This window comes from Arthroderma uncinatum, assembly GCF_011692745.1.
Source record: "Arthroderma uncinatum strain CBS 119779 chromosome Unknown scaffold4, whole genome shotgun sequence".
In the NCBI taxonomy this organism is placed as follows: Eukaryota; Fungi; Ascomycota; class Eurotiomycetes; order Onygenales; family Arthrodermataceae; genus Arthroderma; species Arthroderma uncinatum.
Window position 1 is genome coordinate 1,093,706 of NW_022983866.1, and position 26,993 is coordinate 1,120,698.

Here is a 26,993-nt window from a genome sequence, read left to right on the forward strand (position 1 = left end):
GATCTATTTGTGATAGTTCAGAAGGGCGAGATTCTTGACACTGACGAAGTTGATTGGCGAGGTTTTCCGTTGGAGGGATCAAATGCAGACTGCTATGAGGACGATTTTGAGGATGAGAAATAGGTGCTGTTTGATTATCACGAGAGTTTCCTGAGCCCATGTAATATTTGATAGCCCTTGTCATGAGTCTATACTATTGGGTCATGTAATTGAATTTAGTTTCTGTTTTACTCGATCCATCGTAAGTTACTTTTCACTGCCGTGGTTACTGGCCTTATAAAAGTACAAATACAACCCAAATAAAGGGAGAATGCGCTGTATAGCCAGCAGATTAAATTGCTTGATAGAACATGTGGTGGCTTTGGCAGATCTTGTCAATTAAGTCTCACGCCTATTTTCGAGGCTCGAACTGAAAGAAAGGAACAAGGTGGATGACCGCATAACTGCCCGGTACAAGTTACTGTACAAAAAAAAAAACACAAGAATATAGTAAAAGTAGCAAGATAAGAATCACCTTCACTTCCGGTTCTAGGGAAGATTCTTTTCCGTATCATGCTCATTTCGACGAACCTCCGTTCCACGATGACCACGTTCCAATTTACAATTCTCCATCTTTCCTTAACGTTTCATTTCCCCATAGAGGCTCAGTCAAATTTGTCAAACCGGCGCTGTTCTCACAAGTATCTCTGCCGCTTAACGGACCTGGTGGTGGGACCTTGACCGTGGATTGTGTGCCTTTCTCCGCAGCCAAGGCACTGGCCTTGAGGGCATCGAGTAGCTGCACTGTTGATTCGGGAGTGAGATCTTCGTAGTAATCGTCATTGATTTGGACCATTGGCGCGTTCACGCAGGCGCCGAGGCATTCGACTTCGAGGACGGTGAAGATCTTGTCTGGGGTAGTTGCGCCGTGGGATGATACGCCGAGATGTTCCGTTATGGCCTTGACAATCTTATCACTTCCGCAGCCACCGAGTTGGCAGGGTGTCTAATCAGGAAAAGATGAAGGTTAGAAAAATGAAACGTTCGTAGCAAGCCAGGCACTCGGCATAATTCCGGAAGGCCAACGCAAACAACGAAACTGGGGACATACGGTGGTACATATTTGAACAAAGTATTTCCCGACTGGTTCGCGATTGTACATGGTATAAAAGGTGGCCACCTCGTATACTCGCATGGGTGGCATCTCCAGCATGCGCGCAACCTCGTTCATCACGCTGATGCTGGTGTATCCATGCTGGCGCTGCCCAAGATCCAGTAGCGGCATAACCGCAGCCTTCTTATATTGGGGGGGATAGCGTTTAAGGATCTCATCGATAACGGTGAGGTTTTCCTGGGAGAATTTGAAGGGGATGGTAGGGTTGTTGGCGGGAGTGTTTCGGTGCTAGATGGTTTACGAATATCCAGTATCAGCTTCCATTGAGCTCTGTCAAAGCCTCCTACCATTTGCATAAAGGTATTGAGGCCATCTGTGACGCCAGACGAGTACTTACAACGTGGAGGACATCGCTCATGAGAGGTGATGCGGTTGTGAATGTTCGACATTGCCGGGACGAGAACTGTGGGAGGCACTGTCGGCCGGCCTGCCGGAGGCTGAAGGGAAGGAGTTTTGAAGCCATCCCAGCAGATGCAAAGGGACACTCGAGAGCTGCTGGGGAGTAGAGGCGCAGTGCAATGGCTCGTCGCTGGTGCTGGGCTCGTCGTGGATGGCGGAGTTGATATGTTGATGCTGGACGAAGTTGAAGAAACGCTGATGTTGCGGCCCAAAGCAGCCAATCAGCGTGCGTAGAATTACAATCCACCACAGACGCATTCTCTATATTCATTCTTCATTTTTATATTCTTTCATTCTTTTCTCACTAATGTCTAGATTGTTATTCTACGGCATGTAGTCCCTGCCAACATATCTACGATATCGGCGATTGATTCATCGAAGACAAATAATTATAATTTGGTGCACTACTATAAGGGTTCGATGCCTGCACTAACACTTGATCATCCTATCTTGAAATTCGTGAAAATAAAGAACAAAAGCAGTGTTTCCCGAATCCCCCTTTCGTTAAATCCTTATCATAACATCCCCTTTAACAGTCGTAGCATTTATCATTCAAAACCCGACGACTTCCTGGCCGCTGGGAATTTTTGCTTCATATTGCAGTACCAGCCTGATATCAACCGCCCTCGCCAGGGAAATCACCCATTTGATTTCCCCATCTCTGTTCATATACACGGCACCCTTACCCCAGTCCTTGGATTTCTTGGGATCAATGCAAATATCCGCTCCTACCCTAGCAGAATCTCCCTCCTTATCAAGTCCCTTTGGCTCGATCAGGCGGATGCGCACCCTTTCATCTTCGCTCACCGGTACCTGGTCGAAGACCACTAGCGATACCGGTGAGGACTTTGTGTTGTTAATCCGGCATACACGGGTAAAGATTGCGCAGTCTTCTTTGTTGAAGTAGCCTGTCGTTGCTCGCCTGATTTTCGGTTTCGAGTATGTCACCTGTATTGCTGGGTCGACTCCTAGATTAAGGTTGAAGGGAACCCCTGGGTTGCAGTTCGGGATAGTCGCCTTTCCAAGGAATGCATCATCGATCGTTAGACCAGCCTTGCCTCGAAGGAGAGGGGTGTTGGACGTGTTCACGACCCTTCCTCTAAGGAACGCTGCCTGCTTCAATTTCGGAATGATGACGTGTGAGAAGGTAATGGAGGAGAGTTCTATCTCCGCGATGATATGGCGCCTGACGTGCGAGGAGGGCTGCAGCGTACGCGATCCGGGGACGTTGTAGGTTGTGGTAAGCCCATAGTCATGCCGAGATGATTGCTTGAACGCAAGTACATTTGGTGAGCCATAGATAGTCGATGCGTCATCTTCCAAACCATCGTCGTCCTCATCGGACCCGGAACCTTCGCCTTCATATGCACCGGGGGGAGGAGGGGGAGGCAGCGGTGTCGTATATTCTTGCTGCACCGAGCCAAACCCTAGCCCTTGCGGCATAGAATCGTGCGCTTGAACGTTTATCGCTGATTGTTGTGTATTTCCGCCCCCTGTTCCTACGGATGCTCCGAATAGCCCCCCTTGGCTTAACTGGGTACACTTAGCCCTTTGATGGAAATTTTGTTGCGCGGCCATTGTATTCTGTTGTCTACTTAGAAACAGGGAAGAAGAAGGGAGGGGAGGAGGAGGCGGCGGAGAGCTAAATAGTCCGCCTGGAGGCCATGCGGGTTGAGGAGGCTGTGGAGGAGCGGAGGAGGAACTTACCATCTCCGGATGGGCTATTCTTTGCCTGTTCTGCTGTCTAACCTTCCATTCCGGAGTAGCTTCTGCACTGGCCTTGTATGCACCGTTCCAGTGGCTCATTTTCAATGATGCCAGCTTATCCATTGCGACCTCCGCCTGCGCTTCATGTTTACGAAGCTTAATGTTCCATGGCAAAAGGGAAGGGATGTTCTCGTCAACACCAGAGAAGCTCGTTTGGGATGTCGAGAGGATAACGGCTGTATCTTTCCAGGTCTCAAAGCTCCTGTTATAGTATTCGGCTCGGTAAATCAACTTCCCAGAGGACGTGGGGGTATGAAGCATCAGATCGTAGCGTGGCGTCCAACGGGCACCCGCAGTGACGTATGTTAGCGATAGGGTAATGGTCTCATCTAGCGCTGGCTTCTTAGCTGACATGACCGAGTCTCGGCGGCTTGCATTTGTGCTTTCATCACCAAGTCCGTCGAGGTGAAGGATGACACGGCCAACCAGGGGGGACCAAAACTTCCGGAGTTCAGCGCGTGGCTCTTCTTTCTTTTTTTGTTTAAGCTGCCTGGCCTTCCGCTTTGCCTCCCTTTCCTTGCGCGCTGGCTTTGCAGCCCGGTATCTGGCCTCGTCAAACTTGTCCGTGAGACGCTGTTCCTTTCGCTCTAGCTTTTCTCGTTCCTTCGTCAAGCTAGTTATCTCTGTCTGGGCCTTCTCAAAGGTATCCCGAAGCCCTGTGCGTTCCTTCTGATACATGTGAATGTATTCTGCCACCTCGTTCACATCAACATCCTTGGCTGCCATGCTCTGGCCGTAGGTGTCGAGGAATGCCAGGGACTGGGTAGATGTGACTTTTTCATTTTCAAGGAAGGCAATCTTGTTATTCAATTCCTTGATCTCAGCAATAACTCCATCCAACTCTGATCTATCGACACCGAAATCATCGTCTGGGTCTTCAGATTCGATGGCCTCGTCATCACTCTCGTCTCCATCGGACGGATAAACGTCCTCGAATAGTTCATCACGGTAGGCCACTACGGTCTGGATATCAGTGATGGTCGCGGGACCGTGGCCGGTGACACGAAGTGAGTCAAAGTCGATATTGGCATCAAATCCCACGATGGTGATCTTGTTAGGGCCGGCCTATGATTTCATTAGCATAATACAAACTAAGTATACACTGGATACGAGGAATGTATACATACCTTGATCGACACGTCTGCAATTTCACGAACGACGGTCGCTCTCTCAGGTGCCAGTGTAACCGTCTTTGTAGGCGTCCCCGTCAACGAGAGCTCAGCCGTATACACCTCGTCAGACGTCATATTGTCCCTTTCTAGTTTCAATACGATCTAGTATGAGGATACAGCTTTCTATGGCCTCGAATGATTGAATAAACACGTAGCTTAATGTGACAAAAGGTATTCTTAAGGGTAAGACTGCTGATAGCTAGCTGGACAATGGTAGGACCGAAGAGCTGAACTGCTGGCCTGATGGTTGACGAAGTGGGAGCAAGCATCCTTTTATAGCCGGCGCTGGCTTCAGCCCCCTTGAGGCTCAACACATTGTTGCCTAGAGTGTGGAGTATGAAGCCACCGCCAACGCTCGCTCCGCCCATCGACGGGATATCAGCATTCTTAGCCTCTTGCAGCGGTACAACCGAGGTAACTTCCTGTGTACCGTTTCACTACATCTATATCATGGACAGCAGTGAACTTGCTTGCATATTCCTTGTTGTCAAAGAGGAGAGAAAAAGAAGAAGTATCACCAAAGATTAGATAAGCAAGATAACATGGTATAATATTCTGGTCACGTGGTAGCTAGATGGGCCAAAGGAGAAACAAACCTCAGACTCTTCGCTTAAGATGCCGTGTAGTTGTACTTCTCGCTTGACCATGGCCAGGGCTGTCGACCAATGAACCTGTGAACTGGCTCCGGGGTGTTTTATTATGCGTCTTAACATGCAATCTAGAGACTCACAAGAGCGAGGCTGAGGCTTGACTGACCGAACGAAGAGAGCTACTCCAAATAACATATCCCATCATTCTATTCCTTGTCGAGACAACAAGATAGTCGCTTGGGTGACACAAAATCCGTCTCCACCGAGTTCAGGGCTTCCATAGAACGAGATCCCTGAGACTTAGGGACTATATTCTATATAGATGGCTACACGTCATGTATGGCTGTAGCATAAGCTCCGAGGACACGCTAGCATCTGCATTCCCACATGGAAGCTCGTTATACTTACCAGTTCTCTTTAAGCGCAGCATTATCAGCCAGTGGTTTGGGCACTGGACGCTCAGCGAAGATGCCTGTTGCCTAGGTATCATGGAGGTCAGCTCTTGGTATCATGATTTGGAGTCTGGCCTAACTTCATAGCTATCTTTAAATAAAGGACAGCTCGCAACCTATCCGCGCTATCCACTAACCATAATACTACTTTGAAATAAGCATGCATCGTAAATAATTCTACAACTTACTGAACCAAGTCGGAGCTTGATATCTCCAGCGAAGTCGCTCTGCAAACTCCTGATGACGTGTGATTAGTAAGACGGAATCACGTGCCTTGGGGTATCAAAATGGTGCAGGCTTATCAGAAATAATTTTTATAAAAACATATTGTGTTGCATCTGATATTCCCATCCTCCTTTTTTTGAACTAGAATAGTTATATCTTAATCTTGAATATACCTGTCAATAAGGCTGTTTTATGTCCCGAGGTAGACATCTTGAAAACATACCTTGAATATCGCTAAATGAGATAAGTGTGACTCAGTCGGGATACCATCAACATACCCTTCACCCGCATTGTTCTGGATCTCAGCGGTTAAAAGGATAGCTTATTTGCTAGCCACATCCGTATTTCTGGCGGACAATTTGATTTCAGCCACGGCTACCACCAGCACTTCTCGTACCCTTTGCTCTTATCTTGGGCGTTATAGGGATTTCGCAACAAGAGTGTTCAGTGCCGTCACTCTCCCCTTTCCCGGAAATGATTCTCCAAGCAAAATGCCTGAAAAGATAGATCAAGCGGGCATTGGACGGGCTACTAGAATATTACCTGTTCACAGATTCAGTGACTGCCCACCAGACCAGGATATTTTCAAGAAATGGACAGCAGAACTTGAACAGGGAGGCCCTGATGTCACAGCTCTTCTGGAGGCTGCAGAGGCAATCCGCACCAGTGATATCCCGGTGGCCTTTCCAACAGAAACTGTTTATGGATTAGGTGCTGATGCAACGCGCAGCGGGGCTGTCCAAGGGATATATAAGGCGAAACAACGGCCATCGGACAACCCGCTTATAGTTCATATAAGCTCGAGAGAACAGCTCGAACGTCTTCTTCAGGCCCCCAAAACATCAAACGGAGCTGTCAAGGACCACAATACACCGCTTATTCCAAAAATATATGAACCATTAATGGAAAGATTTTGGCCCGGACCTCTAAGCATTATCCTGCCAAATCCCTCTCATTTACCGTTGGCGCCAGAGGTTACTGCTAATCTCTCAACGTTTGCCGTGAGAATGCCCTCATCCCCCCTGGCTCGGCTTCTCATCGCATTAGCCGACCGACCAGTAGCTGCACCGTCAGCTAATGCTTCAACTAAACCCTCGCCGACGACAGCACAACACGTGCATACGGATCTTCAAGGACGAATAGATATTATTCTAGACGGCGGGCCGTGCGGAGTCGGTGTCGAAAGTACGGTTGTCGATGGATTAAGTTCCCCCCCTGCAATCCTCCGGCCTGGAGGAGTCGGGATTGACGAACTGCGAACATGTCCTGGCTGGGAAAATGTACAAATTGGCTACAAGGATGGCGCCTTGCAAGGCAAAGCCACTCCCCGAGCGCCAGGGATGAAATATAAACATTATTCGCCAAAGGCAAAGGTTGTCCTTTTTGAAGCTGGGCAGGATAACGCTTCTGTTGTGAATCGCGTAATCTCTGACATTAATAAAAGGCCCGAGTCTGAAAAGGACCGAAATCTGCCCCTGTCCATAGGGGTTGTTCGAACCAAGGCTTGGAAAAAGGGGCTTGGGATGCTGGGCATTCCTCACCTACCACTAGACGATGCTACAAATGGAGAGACCACAACTTCATCCATAAACTGTCCCACCAATATTCAAATAGAATCTCAACAAATTACTTCATCCGCACCCGCTATCAACATGCTTGACATATCCTTGGGAGATGATACATCGTCAATTGCACGTGGTTTATTCTCCGCTCTACGCAGCCTTGACGAGGAGGATGTTTCTATTATCTACGTTGAGGGAATATCGGACACCGAAGGCGACCTGGCGGCCGCCGTGATGAACCGATTGCGAAAGGCAGCGGAGGAAGAAGTCAAGGTTACTCAATGAGCTCATCAATAGAAGGATTATAACTACAACAATAAGAAAATCATGGTCGCGAAGGAATGACGAAAGATTTACGAGGGAAAAAAGCATACTTTTAAATTAGCATTTGGTCTGGCAGGTTAGCATCTGGGGATATAGACTTAAGAGACGGTGATAAGTACGGATCATCGGATGAGAAACAAAGATTTTACGAATGGCATCAAGCTCGTTTCGTTCCTGTGGAACTATGTACATGCAAGAAGCCGTTGTCTCACCGGACACAAGACACATTTATTTCTTTTTCCCTCCTTTACCACCCTTACCGCCTCCAGATTTCTTACCTTTGCCTTTTCCCTTGCTGTCCGCGCCTTTGGGCCCAACGCCCCCCGAACTTGACCCTCCAGCACCAGCTACAGAAACGATGGTGAATCCACCAACAGGTAACGTATTCATAACTTCAACCTCTCTCCATGCTTTGATGCAATCTAGCTCCATAGAAAGTATATGGTTTGCATCCTCAGTATTTTCCGCAGCCTCCTCAGTTGCATCCTCTACTGATTCGGAATTATCCGTAGGCGCAGGTTTCTTTCCGGTAGAGCGAGTCTGTAACACGGTGGCATCGTGAATCCACTTGCCCAGTATATCCTTGACTGCTTTTCCCTTTTTTATCTTTCCGGGTTGTAGCTTGGCTCGGTACTTATACTGTCCAAGTGCTGACCATGGAGCACATACAGGGATCGCAGCTTCGATATCATCGCCTTCCACGGGTGTTCCCACAAGAGTAGGCAGTAATGACAAGTCAATTTTATGGTCTTCCCCAGAGCCATCCTCTGTAGGATGCCGTGCAAAGGCCTCTTGTTGTCGTTTGACAGCCTGCAATGCACGCTCATGCTGTGCTCTACGCCTTTCCTTTTGCGCCTCGCGCTCGGCTTCAATATCGGCTTTCGTTTTCGTTTTGTTGGCTGTGGAAGTCTCGGGGGCGGAACCCAATAAACGAAGAGCAAGCTTGCGATCTTCCTCGTCCTGATCTTTATATTTAGTGGCTAGTTTTTTTGCCTTCCCTCGTTTGCCGCGAATGGGAGGCTTAGATTTCTGAGTCCCTGCTGAGCTAATTAGGGATGGTGTCGATAACGGTGAATCTTGGGCCGGCGAGGGCGTTGATGGCTGGGTTTCATCCTCAGACTGGTCAGAAGGATCTTCCACTTCGTCTTCGTTCAAAGTGATTTTTGAGGCAGCCTGTTTCTCGACCTGCGGGGCGGCTTGTTCCCCGCCTTCTTGTGACTCCTCCTGCCTCACGTTGGCATCGTACTTTTCGCCAAGTTGCACAGCCCTTGTACTCTCTTCCACAGATATATCTTCCATCCCATTCTCTTCCTCTTCCCCCTCAGATAGATTAGATGCCAACGTATCTGCACGTTCTTGAGTAACATCATCCTGGTGATCCGACTGGTCAGGATCTACCTGGGGTACGCCGGAAGTGTTGGAAGTAGATTGATCATTTGTCTCCAACCCCTCCGACGTAGCCAGCTGGAACTTTGTATGGTTCTGAACACTTCGAGTAGAAATTTCGAACAGTACCGCAAACCCTAGCACAGTCTGGCCAGGGGGTAGATGATTTTTCTCACCCTTTATCATAAAATGGCCAGCTTTAAGAATGTCCCCCGTAGAAGTCATCTTTGACACCTGAGCTGCATGAACCCACCATCCACCCATTGCCGCTTTTGTGTCCCAAGCTTTCGATGAGGCAACAGAGTATGTGCTCGCTTGTGAGATCGTATTTGGAGGAATAGGATCATCTGGGGTCTCAGGCTTATTCTTTACAATCAAAGGAACCCCACCCTCTAGATCCGTATGGACGTATATGTCTCCTTTCCTTAGATAGCGCTGAAATAGTATCTCACCTTGCTGTGGATCTCTCCCGCTATTTTACATATCAGTACTGATTGAATATCGAACGAACGGGACTCACTTACCCTATAACAAGATAACCATCTGAGGAAATGAAAAAGAAGAACTTTTCGAACCATGCTGGAGTTCTTGTTCGGCGAAGAACTGGTTTCTCCTGCTTCAATGCATGTTTGAGATTGGCATTCACCTTTTTCTCGGTGCTCTTGATAGCCTTTGTAGAAGCCTGCAGAGTTTTCTCCTCTTTAACTGCGGCGATTTTCTTTTCATCGTAGTACTGTCTAGCATTAGCCCATGGAGAAATTCCGAGGTCAATATCAATGCTAATTCGGTTGTCCTTTTTGTCCTTTTGAGATTTTGCCTTTCCTTTCTTGTGCCTGGGTCGCTCATATTCGTCGTCACCGTAGCCATCATCCTCATCATCTTCGTCATCCTCCTCATCATCTTCGTCATCCTCCTCTGAATTACTGGATTCCTCGTCTTCATCGTCATCTTCAGTCGCATCTTCATTTAGGAGGAGTGTAACTGTATTCTCATAAAGTTTGAGGGGTAATTTTATAGAGAGAGCAACGGGATTATTCTTTCCCTGTTCCATCTCAATTAACCTAGCGATCTCAACCCAGTCCATACCCTGTGCCACCAGGCCATTGACGGCATTGATCGCCTCCTCTACCTGTGAAAGATTGGCTTCAATAGCATGGGCCTTCCGAACATGGAATTCTTGCTTTTCTTGCAGAGCAGTGACTCGTTTTTCATGGTCTCGTTTCGTGGCTTCCAGTTTCTTCCTCGCCGTATCTTCGCGCTCTGTCAGACGCGACTCTAGTTTTCGAGCTTCTATCGAAGAGAAGTATTTATCAACCGCACTGTTAAAGTTCTCAAAATGTAGCGTAGTGGTATTGGGGACGTCCTTCGATTGACTAGGCTCAAAAGGGTGGAACTCCCTAAATTCGATCACAGGGGCTGACTTTGATCCATTTGCACCATCTGAAGAGCCGGGCGCGGTATTCTTAGCTATGATATAGCCGGGGTGCTGGCGGTCAGAGGACAAGGCATTGTTCACCCGATCAGCCTCGTGGAGAACATCCATCAGGCGATTTATCAAGGTGGTCTCAGTCAGGATCTGAGCAGGTTGGAGTTTCGAGTCGAAGCCAACTACATGAAAAGCATGATCTAACAGCGTAGGCGGGTATTCTGGGAATCCAAAATATAAACTCCGCTTCAAGACCTTTGACCCGTTATCCTTCCCCAGCGCGACCTTAAGCCTGTCCACGGTAAGCGGGGGGATGCCATTATAATTCATCTTGCTTTCCAACCTATACGACATGCCGACTTTAACCTCCTCGATGTCACTTCCAGGAGCGACATGTCGTAAAAGTGCAACAATCTCATATTTGGCATCTGTCAAGATGAGATTCCCAGCTGCAAAGAATTCCAGGTATAAACGGAATAGCCCATCACTGATCTCAAACTCAAGTATTCGGTCGGTGCCTATCTGTCGTACCCCGGTGATGCGTCTCGTTTTCAGGAACTTTCGGAGCCGACTGACAAAATGAGACGGCGCATCTGCTGTTGTGCGGGATGACTCTGTGAGGTGGCAGTGAAAACCAGCATTGATGATGAGCTGCTTCTTTATATCGGGAAGGGCGAGTTTGAACAGAAACGTGCGCTATATAACCACTTGACCATTAGAATAAAATCATATATAGCAAGACGTATAGGTTTGCAAATTCCATGCAGAACATACTGGCGACAGATCGTAGATATTGGCTATTCGCAGGCCAAGGATGCTGGCAGAGAGCTCGCGGCTTATGACCTAAAAACAATTAGCTACCGGCATGGAATAGCTTCACAACGGTCGGCGACACGTACCTTTACGTCTAAAGAAGAATATCTCTGCTTCATTTTTGAAAACCCCGTCTCTCTGCTTTGCTAGAGGTATGAGTAACTTGAATAAAATAACCTTGGAAGTGACGTAGGCGGGGCTGACAAAGCCCACACGACACAAATATTTATGCCAGGAACACGTCTATAGCTCTCTTGCGATGTTATCCTACTGGATGATGTATAATACTGCTATCTAGAATATACCAACAGCCAAAAAATGATACTGGTCTCAGTCTATCATACCAGATCGAGGGACCCTTCATTCCGAAATACAATGAATCGAGGATGATAAGTGTACTGTTTGGTATAACTTCTTGACCTAGCAATGTATGCTGGGCATCAATCTTCTGGAGTGGCAGTGCCACGAGGGTAAATTGGAGCTACATTCAAAATGTCTGTCAAAATGTCTGAGACACTTCTGTCGTAGGCGTTATTAGAATTATAACCACCGATAAATGGACACCTTCATATCCGGGGTACCCTATAGGTAAAATAGAAGAAAAGACATTCATTCAGTCAGCCGTTACGCCATAATGCTCACTAAAAGTGAGGACGTCAAAAGAAACGTAAAAAGGTCTGTGCCAAACCTCTCAAGTCGTAGAACATGGAGATAAAAAGAGAAAGAAGAAAAAAAAAAAACAGCATCCCGTAGAAACCAGTTTTATAGACCCTGTCGTAGCTGCTCTGCAAGCCTCCGCTTTCCGAACTCCCATGCATTGAGCAGTCCCTGCTCAGACAGATCTATGTTCTTCATATTTGGCGCATCCTGGGCGGGTGCCTTGCTAACGCGGGAGGCAATGAGCACAGGGTCTGTCTCCAGGATGATACCGTCGTCGATAACCTCGTCAACTGCAAGGGAGACAAGGTCGTAGTTCTCGATGATGGTGCGTTTATCCGTAGATCCCCTGAGAAAGTATCAGTATACACAAGCCCATACGCAAAAGGGAATAAGGAGAATGTTAATGCATACCCTAGCAATATACTCAATGAATCCCGAAGCGATACAACGACGTTATAAAGCAACACTTCATTTTCCTCGGCCCCTCCAACAACATAGATCATGACGTCGCCTTCGGACTTGAAAACCACCACGCGATTGTCGTAGAGTATTATGTCGCTTGACTGCTTGTTTGTCTTCTCCAGCAACCCCTTCTCAAACGACTTTTGGTCCTTCACTGTCGGGTAAGGGTTCGCACCAGGGTAGTCTGTCGAGTCGGCAGCTATGCCAGCTGGAGGGTGTGGAGCAGAGTAGTACTTTGCGAATATCCGGGACGAGTCGTCCGTCGACATTATAAGGACCGCATTGACGGAGAACAGGGAGAGAGGAGCGAGCATCGTGGCTGTTGATGTTGCCTTTGTCGAGCGTATCGTCTTGTATAATTGCTATATTGTGTCCTGATAGATCGTTGCTTCGAGTTTCCTTAACTATCCTTGCTGGCTTCATCGTGGACATAGTCACGTGATATCAACTTCAGCCAGCGGACCTCCTTTTCTACTTCTATGAAAGCAACGGACACTATATACTCAAAGTAAACAGCATATATGGCCTGGATAAAGATAATATATGCTATTACATGTCTAATAAGTAGGAAATCTTGCGTGAGACGCTTAATTATACCTATCCGGCCAATATTGGCGCGTCAAAAATACTCTGATACAATGAAATGTTTCTCACCTCATTACAAAAAGATGAACTGGATATATATATAAAGAATTAATAGCTGGGGCAAAAAGGTTCACATGCGGTCCTGCAGAACCGCATGCTACGTCCTTGCCCCCTCTGTCCAGCTGGCGAGCGAGGAGCGTCCCCCTTGGCCGTCGAGCTGGACTGCCGAGCAAATGGCCCAAGGCTAAATGGGCGGCAGTGAGGTTCGAACCCCAGGCAAAGGATGGTGCTGCAGCTGGCCCGTCGGCCAGGTACAAAGGGCTAAGCCCTTCGACCATCCTCCCCTGGGTGTTATATATCCTCCTACTTCGGGGCCCTTTGTGTCCTCTCTTGATAGCTGGATGCCACTTGGGATATATCCAGACAGAGGCCCTTGATATAAAATACCCATGGATATCACTATAACAATCACTTTAGCACCTCGATATTGAGTTAATCCTTCAGCCAGACAGCTCATCCATGCTCGTCTACCTTTCTAGATACTCTCTAAGCAACAATTACATGCCTTAGAACATTCAAGGACAGCACTCAACACAGCCTTTGCAGCCTCCTCCTCCTCCATATTGAAGTACATATTCAGCCTCTTTAGCCTATCTGGATGCCATCTTAGCTTCTCCTGCACCAGCTGTGTTTTTAGCGCGTTCAGCTTCTCCCTCGACGCCCCCTGAACCCGAATATCAAACACCATCACGTCACGAACATCTTCAGCGGCCACTGAATCAGACCTAGAGGAGCCAACATGCGTGTACCTTGGATGCAACCCAAACGCTTGTACGAAGAAGCTAAAGGCATTCCACGTCCTAAGTTGAAATATATCTTCGCTAATCTGTTTTGGTAGTCGGCTGTGTCTTGATAAACCGCGTCGTGGCTGTCGTGGATGATGCGTTAACGCGTTAACTTGCAGGTTGGCAGTTGGCCATGGTATCACTGGACGGTTTCCTGCCGTATCCTTGTTCTCATACACTACCTTCCACGCGGCGTTATACTCCCCGATCGATTTTGCAGCCTTGGGAGGGATGGTGCCAGTGTTCGAGCTTGGGTCTCTGTCGGTGTACCCTCTATATGCTTGACGGTGAGGCCTTCCATACCGGCCAAAGCTATGGAAGGCCTGCTCTTGTTCATGTGAATCATTGCGGCGATCCCTATACTGCCAGTTCCTGTGTTCTTCATTTCTCAGATACTGCAGCATCTCCTCCACTCCACTGCCTAGACGTTCAAACCTGAGACGCTCGCGCCGCATCTTCAGCTTCAACTCTTCCACATCCGCACGGAGACTCTTCACTGTTTCGTATAGCGGAAGGTCTGCACAATATCCTTCCATATCCTCTCCTTCGTCGTTGTCTAGATCCTCTGACGATGTTCCTGGATCCTGACTTTGTGGATCATCCATAACCGTTTCGGTATCATGCATAGCATCCGTCATCGTTCCTTCTTCGCTTTCCTCCATACATGCATCTTTTTCTTCGCCTTCGATAGGCGTGTCGTCACTGGTCGCCGAGTAAGCCCAATCCTCCATATTGCGGTTGATCGAAGGCTCTGTCTCTCTCCCAAATACCCCAAATGCCGGAGGAGATTCGAATCCAGATGGCGCCGATCTCTGTGTCCCTCCGTCCAGGTTAAGGAATATGAGAGGCTCTCTAGCATACCCGCGTTCCCAGGACGTGGTATTCAGGGGCGGCGGCGGCGGCGGTTCATGATCTGGTAGTGGGTGGACCTGCACAGGCGGAGCTGGAGGCCAGTTGATGGTAGGATCTTCCCAGCGCACAGCAAGGGGTATACGCTTATCAGAGTAGAATCCGGTCTGGTGTTTATGTTGATGCTGGTAGTAGAATGAGGGTGGATATTGAGTGGAGATATGTCCCCCTAGAGGTGAGAAGCCATTCCAAACTCTTCGTCTTTCTTCCATTCCAACTGCTTTCGCCTTACTGCTAACTCAAGGATAGCCAACGACTGACGCTCAATTTTAAGCGCTATTCCGTTTTCTTTGCGTTTCCGTAGCTGTCTAATTGAACAGATACAGCATTTTCTATCATGTCGAATATATCATGGTATAGTCAAAGATGGGTATATCGTTTCAAGCTACACTTCAAATTCCTTTATGAAAAACAACCCTCGAGACGATAGCGTTCTCCATTGTTTGCTCGCGCATCACACACATGGGGCGACTCGTACAACAAACAACACCCGCTCTGGCTCAACGTTTTGATAATGCGCCTTGCATATATGTTATAAGTTGGATTAAAGTGAAACCCTATGCTGTGCTCTTAAAGCATAGCTATGAAACTATACAATACATTGCGTGAATCCATTCCGGTGACCCTCGGGTAAATTGTTTGATAACAAAGCTTGCTATCCTGTTTTCGCATGTGATTTGGAATATTAAGCCCATAAAAAATGAACAAAGAAGCCAAGAATATAACTGTGGTACGAAGTAATAAAATAGGTAAATATATCATAGCCGCAAGGGACACGAGGCGGTGCAAGGCGAGGAGCCGACGAGAAGAGACATGGGTATATAGACAAATTTGCAACGGGGTTTGCATTTCACAATTCAAGGATTAGACAAAGATGTATATATTTTAGAATGACATGGCATGAGAGGGCATGGATAGGCAAGTAAAAGTTACAAAAGAATAAAAGACATAGATAGTAATATGGGGAATAATACATTATTTTGAAATAGATTTTCTTAAAAAAAAAGGCGTCAAACTGGCTGGAGGAGACATCGTTCGTTTGTTTGTTTGGATGGTATCATGATGACGGCCGTGGCTGTCCGGAATCGGGAAGTGCGAAGCTACCCCGATTAAACCATCCTGCCCAGCTACCTCTATTGGCTTTCTTTCGTGCGGCATCATCATCAGCTAGTGGATCACTGTCCATCTCCTGGTTTTCCTGAACTAAACGTAAGGGGCGGAGTTTATTCTGCTGCATCACTGCGCCGGTATAGTTGTTCATACCAGGACTAGAGCGTGGTGGACTAGCAGAAGCACCGCCATCAGTAGATCCAACTTCTCCGCTCCGGTCGCTAGTAAGACTAGCAGCGCTGCTGAATCTACGGTCTGCACTCCTGGTCGAGATGGAAGTTCCCATGCCGCCAGGGGCGGTGGCAACAGAAGCGCGTTTAGAACTCAAGCTAGGACCGAAGAACGGGCCATTATTTGACAATGTTGGGCTAATACCCGGGCTCATTGGGCCGGTAGATGGGGAGCGTCCGCTGGGTGGACCACGATACATTTGGCCAACAACATTTGCAGCACCGGGGGGTGCGGTGCCATCCATTTGGTCTGATCTTGTTCGACGGTGTTGAACGGTTCTGGAGCGTCCGAGTGGGATTCTAGGGGCAGTGTTGGGGTCTTCGTGAGCTGACGGGGTGGGTGCCTCGCGAGGTGACATTTGTGGAGGAGATTGGGTGGAGGTAGATTGTGTAAGGGTGCTGCTTGGTCTGGGTTTGGGACGAGTTGTTTGTCCGGCTACGACGGACTTTGCACGTTGTAGGAAAGATTGACCGGCGGGTTCGTTTTTCTCGATTGGTGGTGGAGGAGGGAGCTCCTTATCTTTATTACCATTCTTCGAACCTGTAGTGTCGGCGTCGCTCTTGTCAAGAATATGTTCGAACCCTTCATGTTGCAAAAGTCTACCGATTATTCTTTCGATATATAGGGTCAGGGCTTTATTCTGGTCCTTGGAAGTCTTGAGTTCGCTCTCAAGTCGACGTCTCTCGTTATCATCCCCCCCTTCGCCGATGGACTCCAGCTCATCAGCCAGAGAGCCACTGGCTCCGTTCGATGCAGGTGCTGCGTTAGAGTCGTGCATGAAATCACCCTTGGTGAAGTCGCCGTTCAAAGTCCGCTCGCTGAGTAGAAGTTGGTAGCTTTCGTTATCCTCCATCAAGCGAGCATTCGCCATGCGGGCTTCTAGAAGCTCTCTTTCAAGATCCTGCTGACGGCCACCGCCTAGGTTCTCCATTTCCACAAGTTTGATCTGTGCTTCCGCTAACTCGAGCCTTAACGATTCTATCAGTTTATCCTTTTGTAGTATCAACTTGGAGTTGTTCCTTGAAGGGCTTCGTTGAAGCTGAGATGTCGATGGCGCAAACTGTCCATTTTCAATATCTGGGGATGAACGGTTGCGGAAGCTCGCTATAATTGCAATATGTTAGTCTCTGAGGAACAAAGTGTATGAGTGAGAATACTGACGTGAACGTGACATGTTGCGTTCTCCATCCACACCCATCCGGAAATCTTTCTGGGCGATAGTCTCCTTCAATCGTTGAATGGTAGATTCCAGCTCTTCCTCTCTCTTTGCCTGGTTCTCTTTATCCGTAAGCATCGCTCCGCGCTCGGTCTCGTGCTTCTGCTCAAGATCTCGAAATTGCTTTTGAAGTTCCTTGATCTCGTCGCGTAGCGGATTGATCTGACTGTCCTTCTCATGTGCCTGTTCTTCCAACCGCCCTTGCTCACTGACAGCATCGTCGAGCCTCATTTGAAGCACACCGAGTTGTTTGCAATATTGATCTGAGAGGGTTTCGGCCTTTTGTACCTGCTCCTTTAGGTCGTCTATGAGTGCAGCATTTGCCGCTCTGGTGTCGTCGTCGTCGTTATTATTAGAGAAGCTTCGCGGGACACTGCTCATGCTGAGGTTCGACCGACCCAGCCCAGCCCTCCTCGCTGCTGCGGCACGGGCTGACACGGGACCTGGTGACCCTTTGGTAGAGGGCGAGCGACCAACGCCATTTGTCGTGGCATTTGAGGATTGCGAGGCCTTTCGTGGTGGATTTGGGCTCGTTTGAGCGTCAGTCGACGGGGTCTTGCGGCCACCTGGCGTAGGAGACGACGGTTTTCTAGGCGTGCTCGCCATTGCGCATACGGAGGTCTCGAGAGATACTTTGTAAATGAAGTTGACAAGCAAATTACTCTAAGACACGTAGGATAGCAGCTCAAAGCCTGCCAGAGTCTCTTGGAAGCGAACCGTGAATCGTGACTTGTGAGGGTCGAGTGAAGAATCAAAATAGAAGAGCGATATAATAGTGTTTACACCTGAATAGAAGTGTACTCGTTTGAAGCAGCTATTTGCCCTGGTGAAAGAACAATGGGATGCCCGGACTAGAATGCGCCTCGCTGTATAATGGTGAAATCTAAGCTATGCAGCCATCTCGAACGACCGCTCATGATGTGTTTCTGGCCCGTGGATGCTGCTGATTTATCCACCTCCTGGATGCGTGTCCCGTAATTAAACCCATGGAGACCGCAGATTAACGACCCAAAGTTGCTAAACTTGCTGCACTCGGCCGTCGCGCCAATCAACGGCTGCGGAGCTGCGGATCTCTGACTAAGCGCTAAAAATAGGAGATCTGAGACGCGAGAGAGGGAAAAGAAAAGCATTGAAGGCCGAAGCAAGGCTGTGAATGCAGCTGAAGGGTGAATATCTGGTTGTAGGAGCGATGGAGGCTGACGCTTACGGCCAGCTGGAGGCGCGGAGAGGAGATCGATCTCTGTGACACGACGGAGAGGAGGACAAGGGTGAGATACTCGAACGAGCCACGATCGCCCTGATGGCCGATATACATGGTGCCTGCAGCCGGATGACTATAAATACTCACTAATCACCGAGTTATATTGTGCCTGCTGGTCATATTCTCATCCGTGTTGGCGATGATGCCGTCTCTCCTTGGACTGCCTGGTCATAAGGTAACTAAGTATATCGTTAGTCGAGTCATCCAGTCCACCAGCATCGAGTACCAATACAACAGCAAGACATCACTGCGCCACGAGGATCCCATACGTCCCTCTAGTCCATTAGTCCTACCCTAGAGTCACGGAGCCATGGAGTAGATAGGACTTAGAGGCTGGTCTGTAGTTCGCCTCCCTGTACATGTCCCGGCGTTCCGCCGGCCTGCCTGTCGAATACAGCAGCATAATCACGGCCGCAACCCGCCGGAGATTATAAATCACCTGTAAGCAACAGATATCAAGAGCAAGAGTCGTGAGAATGAAGTCGAAGTCGTCTTGAGGACGAGGTTGGATATTGCCTCTTTGGGCGAAAAGTTAGGGCTTAGGGCTTGCTTGGAAATCAACCCGCTTATTAATTATCTTGTGTGTGCTTGTTCGCCCCAGAAGGAAATTCTTCCTACCTCGTCGACATATAAACCATCACCACCGACCTCTTCCACCTCGAAAACAGCCTTATCGTTCGCAGGAAGTGCGCGTTATACACACCTGAACCGATAAGATGGCGCGTCGTCCCGCAAGATGTTACCGCTACTGCAAGAACAAGGTGGGTTGATCTGCTACGCTTCGCTCGAGGACTCCTACCGCGATTGCATATGGAAGAGACGGGAAATGAATGTCTGATGAGAATGCGCTGGAATTCGTTGCTGGAAAACGGGCCGATCGTGGAAAGTCGCTGCCGAGAAGCGAGAAGCAATCGCGGGGGGGGGGGGGGGGGTTCAAGGGCTATACAAGGTGGAATGATAGCTAACTTAACAACTCTCTAGCCATACCCCAAGTCCCGTTTCAACCGTGGTGTCCCAGACCCTAAGATCCGAATCTTCGATCTTGGACGTAAGAAGGCCAATGTCGACGACTTCCCTCTCTGCGTGCACATGGTCTCCAACGAATATGAACAGCTGAGTGCCGAGGCTCTCGAAGCTGCTCGTATCTGTGCCAACAAGTGAGAACCGCCACCGTTCAAATCTAGACTCGACTCTTTACCCAGGACTAACATGAAAAAACCAGGTACCTCGTCAAGATTGCCGGAAAGGAAGGTTTCCACATGCGCATCCGTGCCCATCCCTTCCACGTTGTCCGTATCAACAAGATGTTGTCGTGCGCTGGTGCCGATAGATTGCAGACTGGTATGCGTGGTGCCTTCGGTAAACCCAACGGCTCCGTTGCCCGTGTCAACATCGGCCAAATTCTCCTTTCCGTCCGCACCCGTGACGCCCACCGCGCCACTGCCGTCGAGGCCCTCCGCCGTTCCATGTACAAGTTCCCAGGTCGCCAAAAGATCATTGTCTCTAAGAACTGGGGCTTCACCCCTCTACGACGAGAGGAATATGTCAGACTCCGACAGGAGGGACGTGTTAAGATCGATGGTGCTTACGTGCAATTCTTGAGAAACAAGGGACCAGTCGAGAAGAACATGCAGCGATTCCCAGAGGCTTATGAGAATGTTTCCCAGGAGGCATAGAGCATGAGGTTTAGCGGGGTTTGGGTTTGAGGTTGAATTTGTTTTGCTTGTTTGATCGAGGCAATCAACAGCAGATATCTCACAAGGAATAAATGAATCAAAAGAATGACAAAAAAATGAGCATAATACCATTATCTTTTTTCTCATGGAATAATTGCGGATTGTGAGATGAAACTTGTTTTTAGTTTTAAATTAAATCCAGGTCATTTCTGCGAAAACTGTCTCATTGATTGATTGATGTTTATGATGGCTGGCAGGAGTTTGAGTTAATTTATTCCAGTCATTCAGTGACTGAACCTCTTCCCAAGAAGCTACCATACTTACGACTTTAATACGAGTTCCCTGGGTATCCAGCTCTTCATGCTGCTTGTATATCAATGATTAATGTTTCCCACATAATGCGTATGGTGTATATTTAAGAAGCCGAATGACAATGTCCAAATAATATCAGCATCTATCTATCCAACCATAGGATATATATAGACAAGGTAAGTATGACTAAATAAATACCCCGTAAAATCACCGACTGCAGAGCTAATACTGCAAATAGACAGAAATAGATAGAAATATATGAGATGAGAGGCACCCATCCAACTCACCCGCCTATCTAAAGCGATGATCCACGCCTCACATCAACATTACACACACAGCTCATGTCCAGAAACGCCAGCCACCACCCCCCAGCCATACCTAGCCTCATATATGCGATTCAATGCAATCAATAAACGAACAGCTCCTCGGGTATAAGTACCAGCCTAAACATCACCCCAGCTGCCCATGCCGCCGCCCACAGCTAATGGCGCACTGCTACTTCCAGCACTACCTCCGATATCCCAGTAATGCCTACTAGAACCACTGCCACCCGCGATGGTACGTTTAGTTGACACAGACTTGCGCGTACTCTGACTTTGGCTTGCACAGCTTGAGCTAGCAGCGCCACGCATATGGCTGTGATGTCGGTAGATACGTGGGGACTGATGATGATGGAAGCGAGAGTTTGCTTCTGCGCGGGCGACTAAGGGGTGATGCTGGCGGATGATTGCAGCGCGGATGGGATCATGTTGTCGCTGTCGTTGGGTTTTATGTTGCGGAGAGGTTGGGTCAGTGTTAGTGTTGTTTATGCTGGTATTTCCAGTTGCTGACGCAGCGAAGCGGCTGCGTAGGTACCGGAAAACCATTTTAATGTTTAGTTCTCGTTCCCAATATTCACGATCTCGTTCGCGGCGTTCAGACTCTGATAGATCGTTGATGGTCCCTGTCCCTTTTTGGGCCCCGTTAAACGAATGGGGTGCATCTTCTTCGATGCCCCAGAGAGCAGCGTGCTTGGACGCAGCGGTGTCTTGCAATGTTGGGATGAAAGTGGGCGAGAGTATAGATGTTCCATTTTCGTGGCTGATATATGAAGGGCGCCGCGAGGCGGTGGCTGACACATTGGGCGTCGTCGTGGGTTGAGAGATGGGTATACCAGCATACTCTGCAGATGGATCGATATTAGTCCGCATGTAAGCAGTAAATGCGCGGGGATGCTCGTATATCTGATGGACGAGGATGCCTAATTCCCGTGCAATGCGTTCGAGCAGGCGTTCCTGCCACCAATCAGCCCTCGTGGACGAGCTCATGACATTTCTCATAGCTTCATCCACATTCTCTGAGTCATCAGACTCAAACGTGGTAAATCGTTTGTATTTGTTGTTAACCAACGACCCGTCCATCTGGGTTTGAGATGAAGCGTTCTCATCCTGTTCTTTGGTATCTGATACAAGAGCCTCTCCAAATATGACGGCGAGAAGGGAGTCATCGATCCCAATAAGGCCATTGATCACTCTACGAGTGATTCGTTGCCAGAAAGATTCATCTGAGTCTGTATCATCATTGGGGGCCGTGTCTAACGTAGCATTAAGCTCCGCTTCATTATCTGTAAAAGGCGAGTCCGCTTTCGACGAACTCTCCATAGTATCATTTGATGTTGTAGGCTGTGGATGTTGTAAAGTGCCAGGCCCCTTGGCCTTTGACCTTCGTTTCCTTTGCTTGCGTCGTCTGGTCTCCTTCTCAATCTCCTGCAACAGAACTCTACTCTGTTCCATGCGCCACTGTTCGATTCTCTGCCACCGTTCCTGTTCCATTCCTAGACCCTGGGCCTCGTTGACGTTATCAAGATGTCTCTGCACGCTCGACCTGCTCCTCTGCCTCGTTTCTCCAACTCTCCTAGGATTAAACTGTTCATGTTGCCATAACCGTTCTTGAACGTTCAACCCAGACGGCTCAAACGTCCCCAGCCCATCATGAGTAGGTAATAGGGCCGGACCACCACTTTGATCTAGCTGTGGTTCACGAAAGGCGTGAAGTCCATCGTCCAGGCTATCCAGCTCTGTGACGTCATCATCCTGCACACCTTCCTGCGGCCGCTCTTGATCTGCTTCTACATCACTTCTCTCACTTTGAAGTGGTCCTGATGATTGAGCGGCGGTATCTAGAGACCCAAAATCACTCAGCCGCGACAGGCCGGCTGTGCGAGGTGTTCGTTCCGTAGAGGTGGTATGGCTGTGAGTAACGGTAGATTGTGCCTCGACGGGAGAGAAGAGCACCCATTCCTGCGAGTCTTCCTCCTCTGCCTTGACGCTGGACTGAGGTACATTCGGTGGTGTGGTGGTAGAAGAACGGCTAGTCTTGGGGAAAGGACGTTGTCTCTGTGGTGTCTGGTCTGGCAGACGAAAAGCCATGATGAAAGATGTGCCCGACAATAGCTATGGCCTATACCTATATCATGTAGGACTCTCCTTCTGCCGGCGTGACACAGCAGCGATATAGGTCCTTGTACTCTGGCTTCGTACTTTGGTAGGCGAGCCGTCGTATCAGACGGTTAAACGGCAAAACGACGAACAAAGAAAGGAATACGTTAGGGAACTGTATCCTCCATGCTTTCAGATAACAGTGAGCGAAGATAAGATAAGTGTCGTGGGTAGTCAAGGGCTCCAGATAGCGAGCCCAGGGCATGAAGTTGAAGAAGCATCAATTGGCCGGGATGCTCGATGTTCCCCGTACTCTTGATGCGATGCTGCCGGGTGGACTCGCGGCGTGACGTGACCTGCATCACTCGGCTTAATCAGCGGGTCGCTTAGTCATCCCCAACGTCCTTCGTGCGGAAGTAACGTTAACTTGTGGCATCTATGTATATACTCAGGCAGGTTAAGATATACGCCCTCACTATCCAGTTGCCGATATGGAATCCTGAATGAATCTGTAAGGGCAACAAGAGAGGTACAATCCAGACTTTCATGCATTTGCTTCATCGATTGCTTCCTCCATTTCGCCTTCTCTACCTAGTTTGATCGCTGCTACACTGAGATATCGCCCATTTTCGACTTTTCTTCCTCCGGGATTTCCTCTCTTGCCTATCCTGATGTCGATGCATATGAGTTGTGACCCCAGGAAGAGTTTGTAATCTGCCAGTGCATAGTAATTATACCTACCAAGTACTCTGTACGGATTCATTACTTGAGCATAATGCATAGATAGGGATTTATACCCTGGGGCTCCAAGGTATTTCTTTTGTTCCCACCGTTACATCAAAACATGGCTCTAGGTAAGTAATGTTAAGGTTAGCCCTAGCGGCTATGAATATGAGGAGGAAGGCTAACATGCATGCTAACCCGGGTTACAGCTAGGCCGCCAAATCCCCCACCCTCCCTATCTATCGGCAGATGTTCGAAAGCGCGAGCAGGCATGTATGATTACCCATGCCTAGTTAGTCACCTGGTTCCAACATTTAATCCTCAGCTCGGACTGGGACGGAAATACGACCAGGTACAAATATGTCTGCTCCTTCCACTATATCATCGAATGCCTCCAGCGAATCACCCTGAATGCGGTACATTATAGCCCGAGCTCTGCAGGTCCGTAGCTGGAGCTGGTAACAGGATTCGCTCGTATAATGTGGGGTTGAGAATGCCTCACTCTTATTTGTGATGCTGACCTTCGACAAGGTGTGCAATATCACTATAAATGGTGTGGATGTCTTGTGCTATTTCTGCTATGATGAGCGAATGGAAGTTCTTCGTACGCCCTGAGGCCCTGGATATAGTATGAGATATGAAACTAAGCGCTCCGATCATACGATCAATTCACATCGTACGCGATGGCTAGACTAGCTGCCTCCGCAGCCGGTCCTCGTCCACCGGCCCTCTCCTCAACATAAGTGCAAGTACAATCAACCCTGCGTGAATAATACCCCTGTAGGCCGACAATTGTCGGCATGCTCCAGAACCCCCAGACGTCGTATAGGGCCCACGTCAACCATTGAGAAGTCTCGCATTGTCACGCATCGTACGGAGTAGAACTGATGGATATAGAACATGCCGAGAGCGAGAGACCGACGCGACGGGAGCTTCCCAAAGAGGACTAGACCCCGATTGTAGCGTCCGCCTTGGCATCTGCACGTCTTGCGGAGTCTAGTCCTAATCGGGAACTGTATATAAAGTACATACAGCCAGCTCTTTCATGGGGTTCATGGAGTAAATGAGTTCCGGAGTGAGATTGAGGCCGGAGTTGGGGCCGATCCCGCGGCCTCATTTTGCCCTAAGAAGGTCCGGAGTACAGCTGAAGGGGTATAAGAGAGACATGATGCCCGGCCACTTATCTGCCAGAAGTTGCCCGACCATGACCCCCAGTATGGCTGCTCAGATCCTCCACGCCCACGCCAACGCTTCTAGTATTCAGCCTGAGCTGGTGCAGGCGTATCTCGCCTCCCAGTTCTTTGATTTCCTGGCCGGTTGGTCTGCCTGGCACTATGTCGTGGCTTTCTTGCTCGGCGTGGTGTTCTATGACCAACGTGAGTCCCATCCCAGTAAGAATATCCGGTTCATTGAACGAGGCTAATACCGTTCCAGTCATGTACATCATAAATAAGGGCACCTTAGCCGGACCTGCGTTTAAGATCCCTCTCATGGGCCCGTTCATCCAGGCACTTCATCCAAAGTTTGAATCGTACCTGGTACAGTGGGCGAGTGGACCGCTCAGCTGTGTATCAATCTTCCATAAGTATGTACTATCGCCCTAGTATCTGTTAGGAGTCAATACTTATTCTGTAGATTCGTCGTTCTCGCCTCTGACCGAGATTTAGCCCACAAAGTCTTCAAGTCGCCCGCATACGCTGAGCCGTGCTTAGTCCCCGTCGCAAAGGACATCATCGGCCAGAAAGCATGGGTGTTTCTCCAGGGTAAGGAACACATTGAGTACAGACGTGGACTGACTCCCCTCTTCGCCAACAAGGCCATAGCCACATATCTACCTGCTCAGGGGAAGGTGTTGGCCGACTACTTCGACAAGTTCGTTGCCGCCAGCAAGGCGAATCAAGGGAAGCCCATGGCCTTCATGACCCTGTTTCGCGAGATCAACTGCGCCCTTTCTTGTCGCACATTCGTCGGCAATTATATCTCACAGGACGGGATCAAGAAGATCGCGGACGACTACTACCTTGCCACTGCCGCCCTTGAGTTGGTCAATGTTCCCTTCTCGATGTATATTCCCTTCACCAAGGTCTGGCGAGGAAAACGCGTAGCCAACGCTGTCCACGTCGAGTTTGCGAAATGCGCAGCCGCATGCAAGGCAAACATGGCCACCGGTGCTCCACCCACCTGTATCATAGATCATTGGGTCCTCCACATGATGGCATCCAACAAATACCGTGAGAAAATCGCTGCAGGTATATCAGACGCAGAAAAGCCATCGAATCTGATCCGTGAATTCACAAACTCGGAAATTGGAGAGACATTATTCACCTTCCTCTTCGCATCTCAGGACGCATCCAGCAGCGCCACAACATGGCTATTCCAAGTCCTCGCTCAACGACCTGATGTACTAGATAGGCTGCGAGAAGAGAACCTAGCTGCACGAGGCGGCGATAGAAGCAAACCCTTTGACCTACCCATGTTGGAATCACTTACCTACACCAAGGCAGTCATCAAAGAGCTCCTCCGCTACAGACCGCCAGTCATTTTCGTTCCATATCTTGCAACTAAGAACTTCCCCATAACTCCCCAATACACGGTTCCCAAAGGCTCGATGATCATTCCATCATGTTACCCGGCCTTGCATAACCCGGACGTGTACCCGAACCCAGACGTCTTCGACCCTGACCGCTGGATAACGGGAGACGCTGAATCCGAGATCAAGAACTGGCTTGTCTTTGGCACCGGGCCGCATGAGTGTCTCGCAAGAAGATATGTGCCACTGGCTATGGCGGGTATGATTGGAAAAGCAGCGCTTGAGCTTGACTGGACACATCATGCCACAGACAAGTCGGAGGAGATCAAGGTGTTTGCTACCTTGTTCCCGATGGTAAGTCCTGACATCATTCCCCGTCGAGATGTGTTTTTGTCATACTATTCTCCGGTTCGCGGGCTGTGCTAATTTTTTTTTTTCGCTATAGGATGGCGCACAGTTGGTTTTCAGGAAGCGAAATTGGTAGTTAACTTCCTAGGCCGTTAGCTACCTGTTTATGGCGATTAGACGCCGCTTGATGTACTCCATAGCAAATAGACAGATATTTAACAAATAATGTTAATGATGGCATCCACGGCGAAAAGAGTGAGAAGTCTCCGGGCATCGGTTGTTCGGGCTGCTAGTTTTCCACAGCGCCAAGATGAACGTCCTGGCCTCGGAGCCATGCGATGTGGCCGGGAGTTGACCACTTTGCTGCGATCCAGGGCTTCAAGCGACATCAGCGAATAGCTTTGCGGGGATTTATCTGATCTATGGCTCAGTGAGGGAG

The 26,993-nt window shown here is 48.8% G+C and overlaps 9 protein-coding genes across 9 annotated transcripts; 3 read left to right on the top strand and 6 right to left on the bottom strand.

The window, feature by feature from the left end:
• Positions 1 to 598: 598 nt before the first annotated feature.
• Positions 599 to 4,566, bottom strand: GIQ15_05681 (uncharacterized protein; the record flags this gene model as incomplete). Its single annotated transcript, XM_033553098.1, has 6 exons — positions 599 to 985; positions 1,091 to 1,381; positions 1,491 to 1,726; positions 2,239 to 3,085; positions 3,260 to 4,384; positions 4,447 to 4,566. 6 exons carry the CDS (start codon positions 4,564 to 4,566, stop codon positions 599 to 601), a joined length of 3,006 nt encoding a protein of 1,001 aa, XP_033404242.1.
• Positions 4,567 to 6,249: 1,683 nt separating this feature from the next.
• On the top strand, positions 6,250 to 7,605 carry GIQ15_05682 (translation initiation protein Sua5; the record flags this gene model as incomplete). The annotated part of the gene is made up of 1 exon (XM_033553099.1): positions 6,250 to 7,605. One exon carries the CDS (start codon positions 6,250 to 6,252, stop codon positions 7,603 to 7,605), a length of 1,356 nt encoding a protein of 451 aa, XP_033404243.1.
• A 267-nt stretch (positions 7,606 to 7,872) lies between these two features.
• On the bottom strand, positions 7,873 to 11,388 carry GIQ15_05683 (serologically defined colon cancer antigen 1; the record flags this gene model as incomplete). The annotated part of the gene is made up of 5 exons (XM_033553100.1): positions 7,873 to 9,502; positions 9,555 to 9,809; positions 10,092 to 11,152; positions 11,231 to 11,299; positions 11,356 to 11,388. The coding sequence occupies 5 exons, from the start codon at positions 11,386 to 11,388 to the stop codon at positions 7,873 to 7,875; spliced, it is 3,048 nt and encodes a 1,015-aa protein (XP_033404244.1).
• Positions 11,389 to 12,031: 643 nt separating this feature from the next.
• Positions 12,032 to 12,705, bottom strand: GIQ15_05684 (uncharacterized protein; the record flags this gene model as incomplete). The annotated part of the gene is made up of 2 exons (XM_033553101.1): positions 12,032 to 12,275; positions 12,341 to 12,705. 2 exons carry the CDS (start codon positions 12,703 to 12,705, stop codon positions 12,032 to 12,034), a joined length of 609 nt encoding a protein of 202 aa, XP_033404245.1.
• An 806-nt stretch (positions 12,706 to 13,511) lies between these two features.
• Positions 13,512 to 14,942, bottom strand: GIQ15_05685 (uncharacterized protein; the record flags this gene model as incomplete). The annotated part of the gene is made up of 1 exon (XM_033553102.1): positions 13,512 to 14,942. The coding sequence occupies one exon, from the start codon at positions 14,940 to 14,942 to the stop codon at positions 13,512 to 13,514; it is 1,431 nt and encodes a 476-aa protein (XP_033404246.1).
• An 845-nt stretch (positions 14,943 to 15,787) lies between these two features.
• On the bottom strand, positions 15,788 to 17,893 carry GIQ15_05686 (uncharacterized protein; the record flags this gene model as incomplete). Its single annotated transcript, XM_033553103.1, has 2 exons — positions 15,788 to 17,175; positions 17,233 to 17,893. 2 exons carry the CDS (start codon positions 17,891 to 17,893, stop codon positions 15,788 to 15,790), a joined length of 2,049 nt encoding a protein of 682 aa, XP_033404247.1.
• Positions 17,894 to 19,807: 1,914 nt separating this feature from the next.
• GIQ15_05687 (60S ribosomal protein L10) lies at positions 19,808 to 20,224 on the top strand (the record flags this gene model as incomplete). The annotated part of the gene is made up of 1 exon (XM_033553104.1): positions 19,808 to 20,224. The coding sequence occupies one exon, from the start codon at positions 19,808 to 19,810 to the stop codon at positions 20,222 to 20,224; it is 417 nt and encodes a 138-aa protein (XP_033404248.1).
• Positions 20,225 to 20,979: 755 nt separating this feature from the next.
• GIQ15_05688 (uncharacterized protein) lies at positions 20,980 to 22,944 on the bottom strand (the record flags this gene model as incomplete). The annotated part of the gene is made up of 1 exon (XM_033553105.1): positions 20,980 to 22,944. The coding sequence occupies one exon, from the start codon at positions 22,942 to 22,944 to the stop codon at positions 20,980 to 20,982; it is 1,965 nt and encodes a 654-aa protein (XP_033404249.1).
• Positions 22,945 to 24,880: 1,936 nt separating this feature from the next.
• On the top strand, positions 24,881 to 26,632 carry GIQ15_05689 (Cytochrome P450 61; the record flags this gene model as incomplete). The annotated part of the gene is made up of 3 exons (XM_033553106.1): positions 24,881 to 25,052; positions 25,111 to 25,261; positions 25,312 to 26,632. 3 exons carry the CDS (start codon positions 24,881 to 24,883, stop codon positions 26,630 to 26,632), a joined length of 1,644 nt encoding a protein of 547 aa, XP_033404250.1.
• Positions 26,633 to 26,993: the final 361 nt, after the last annotated feature.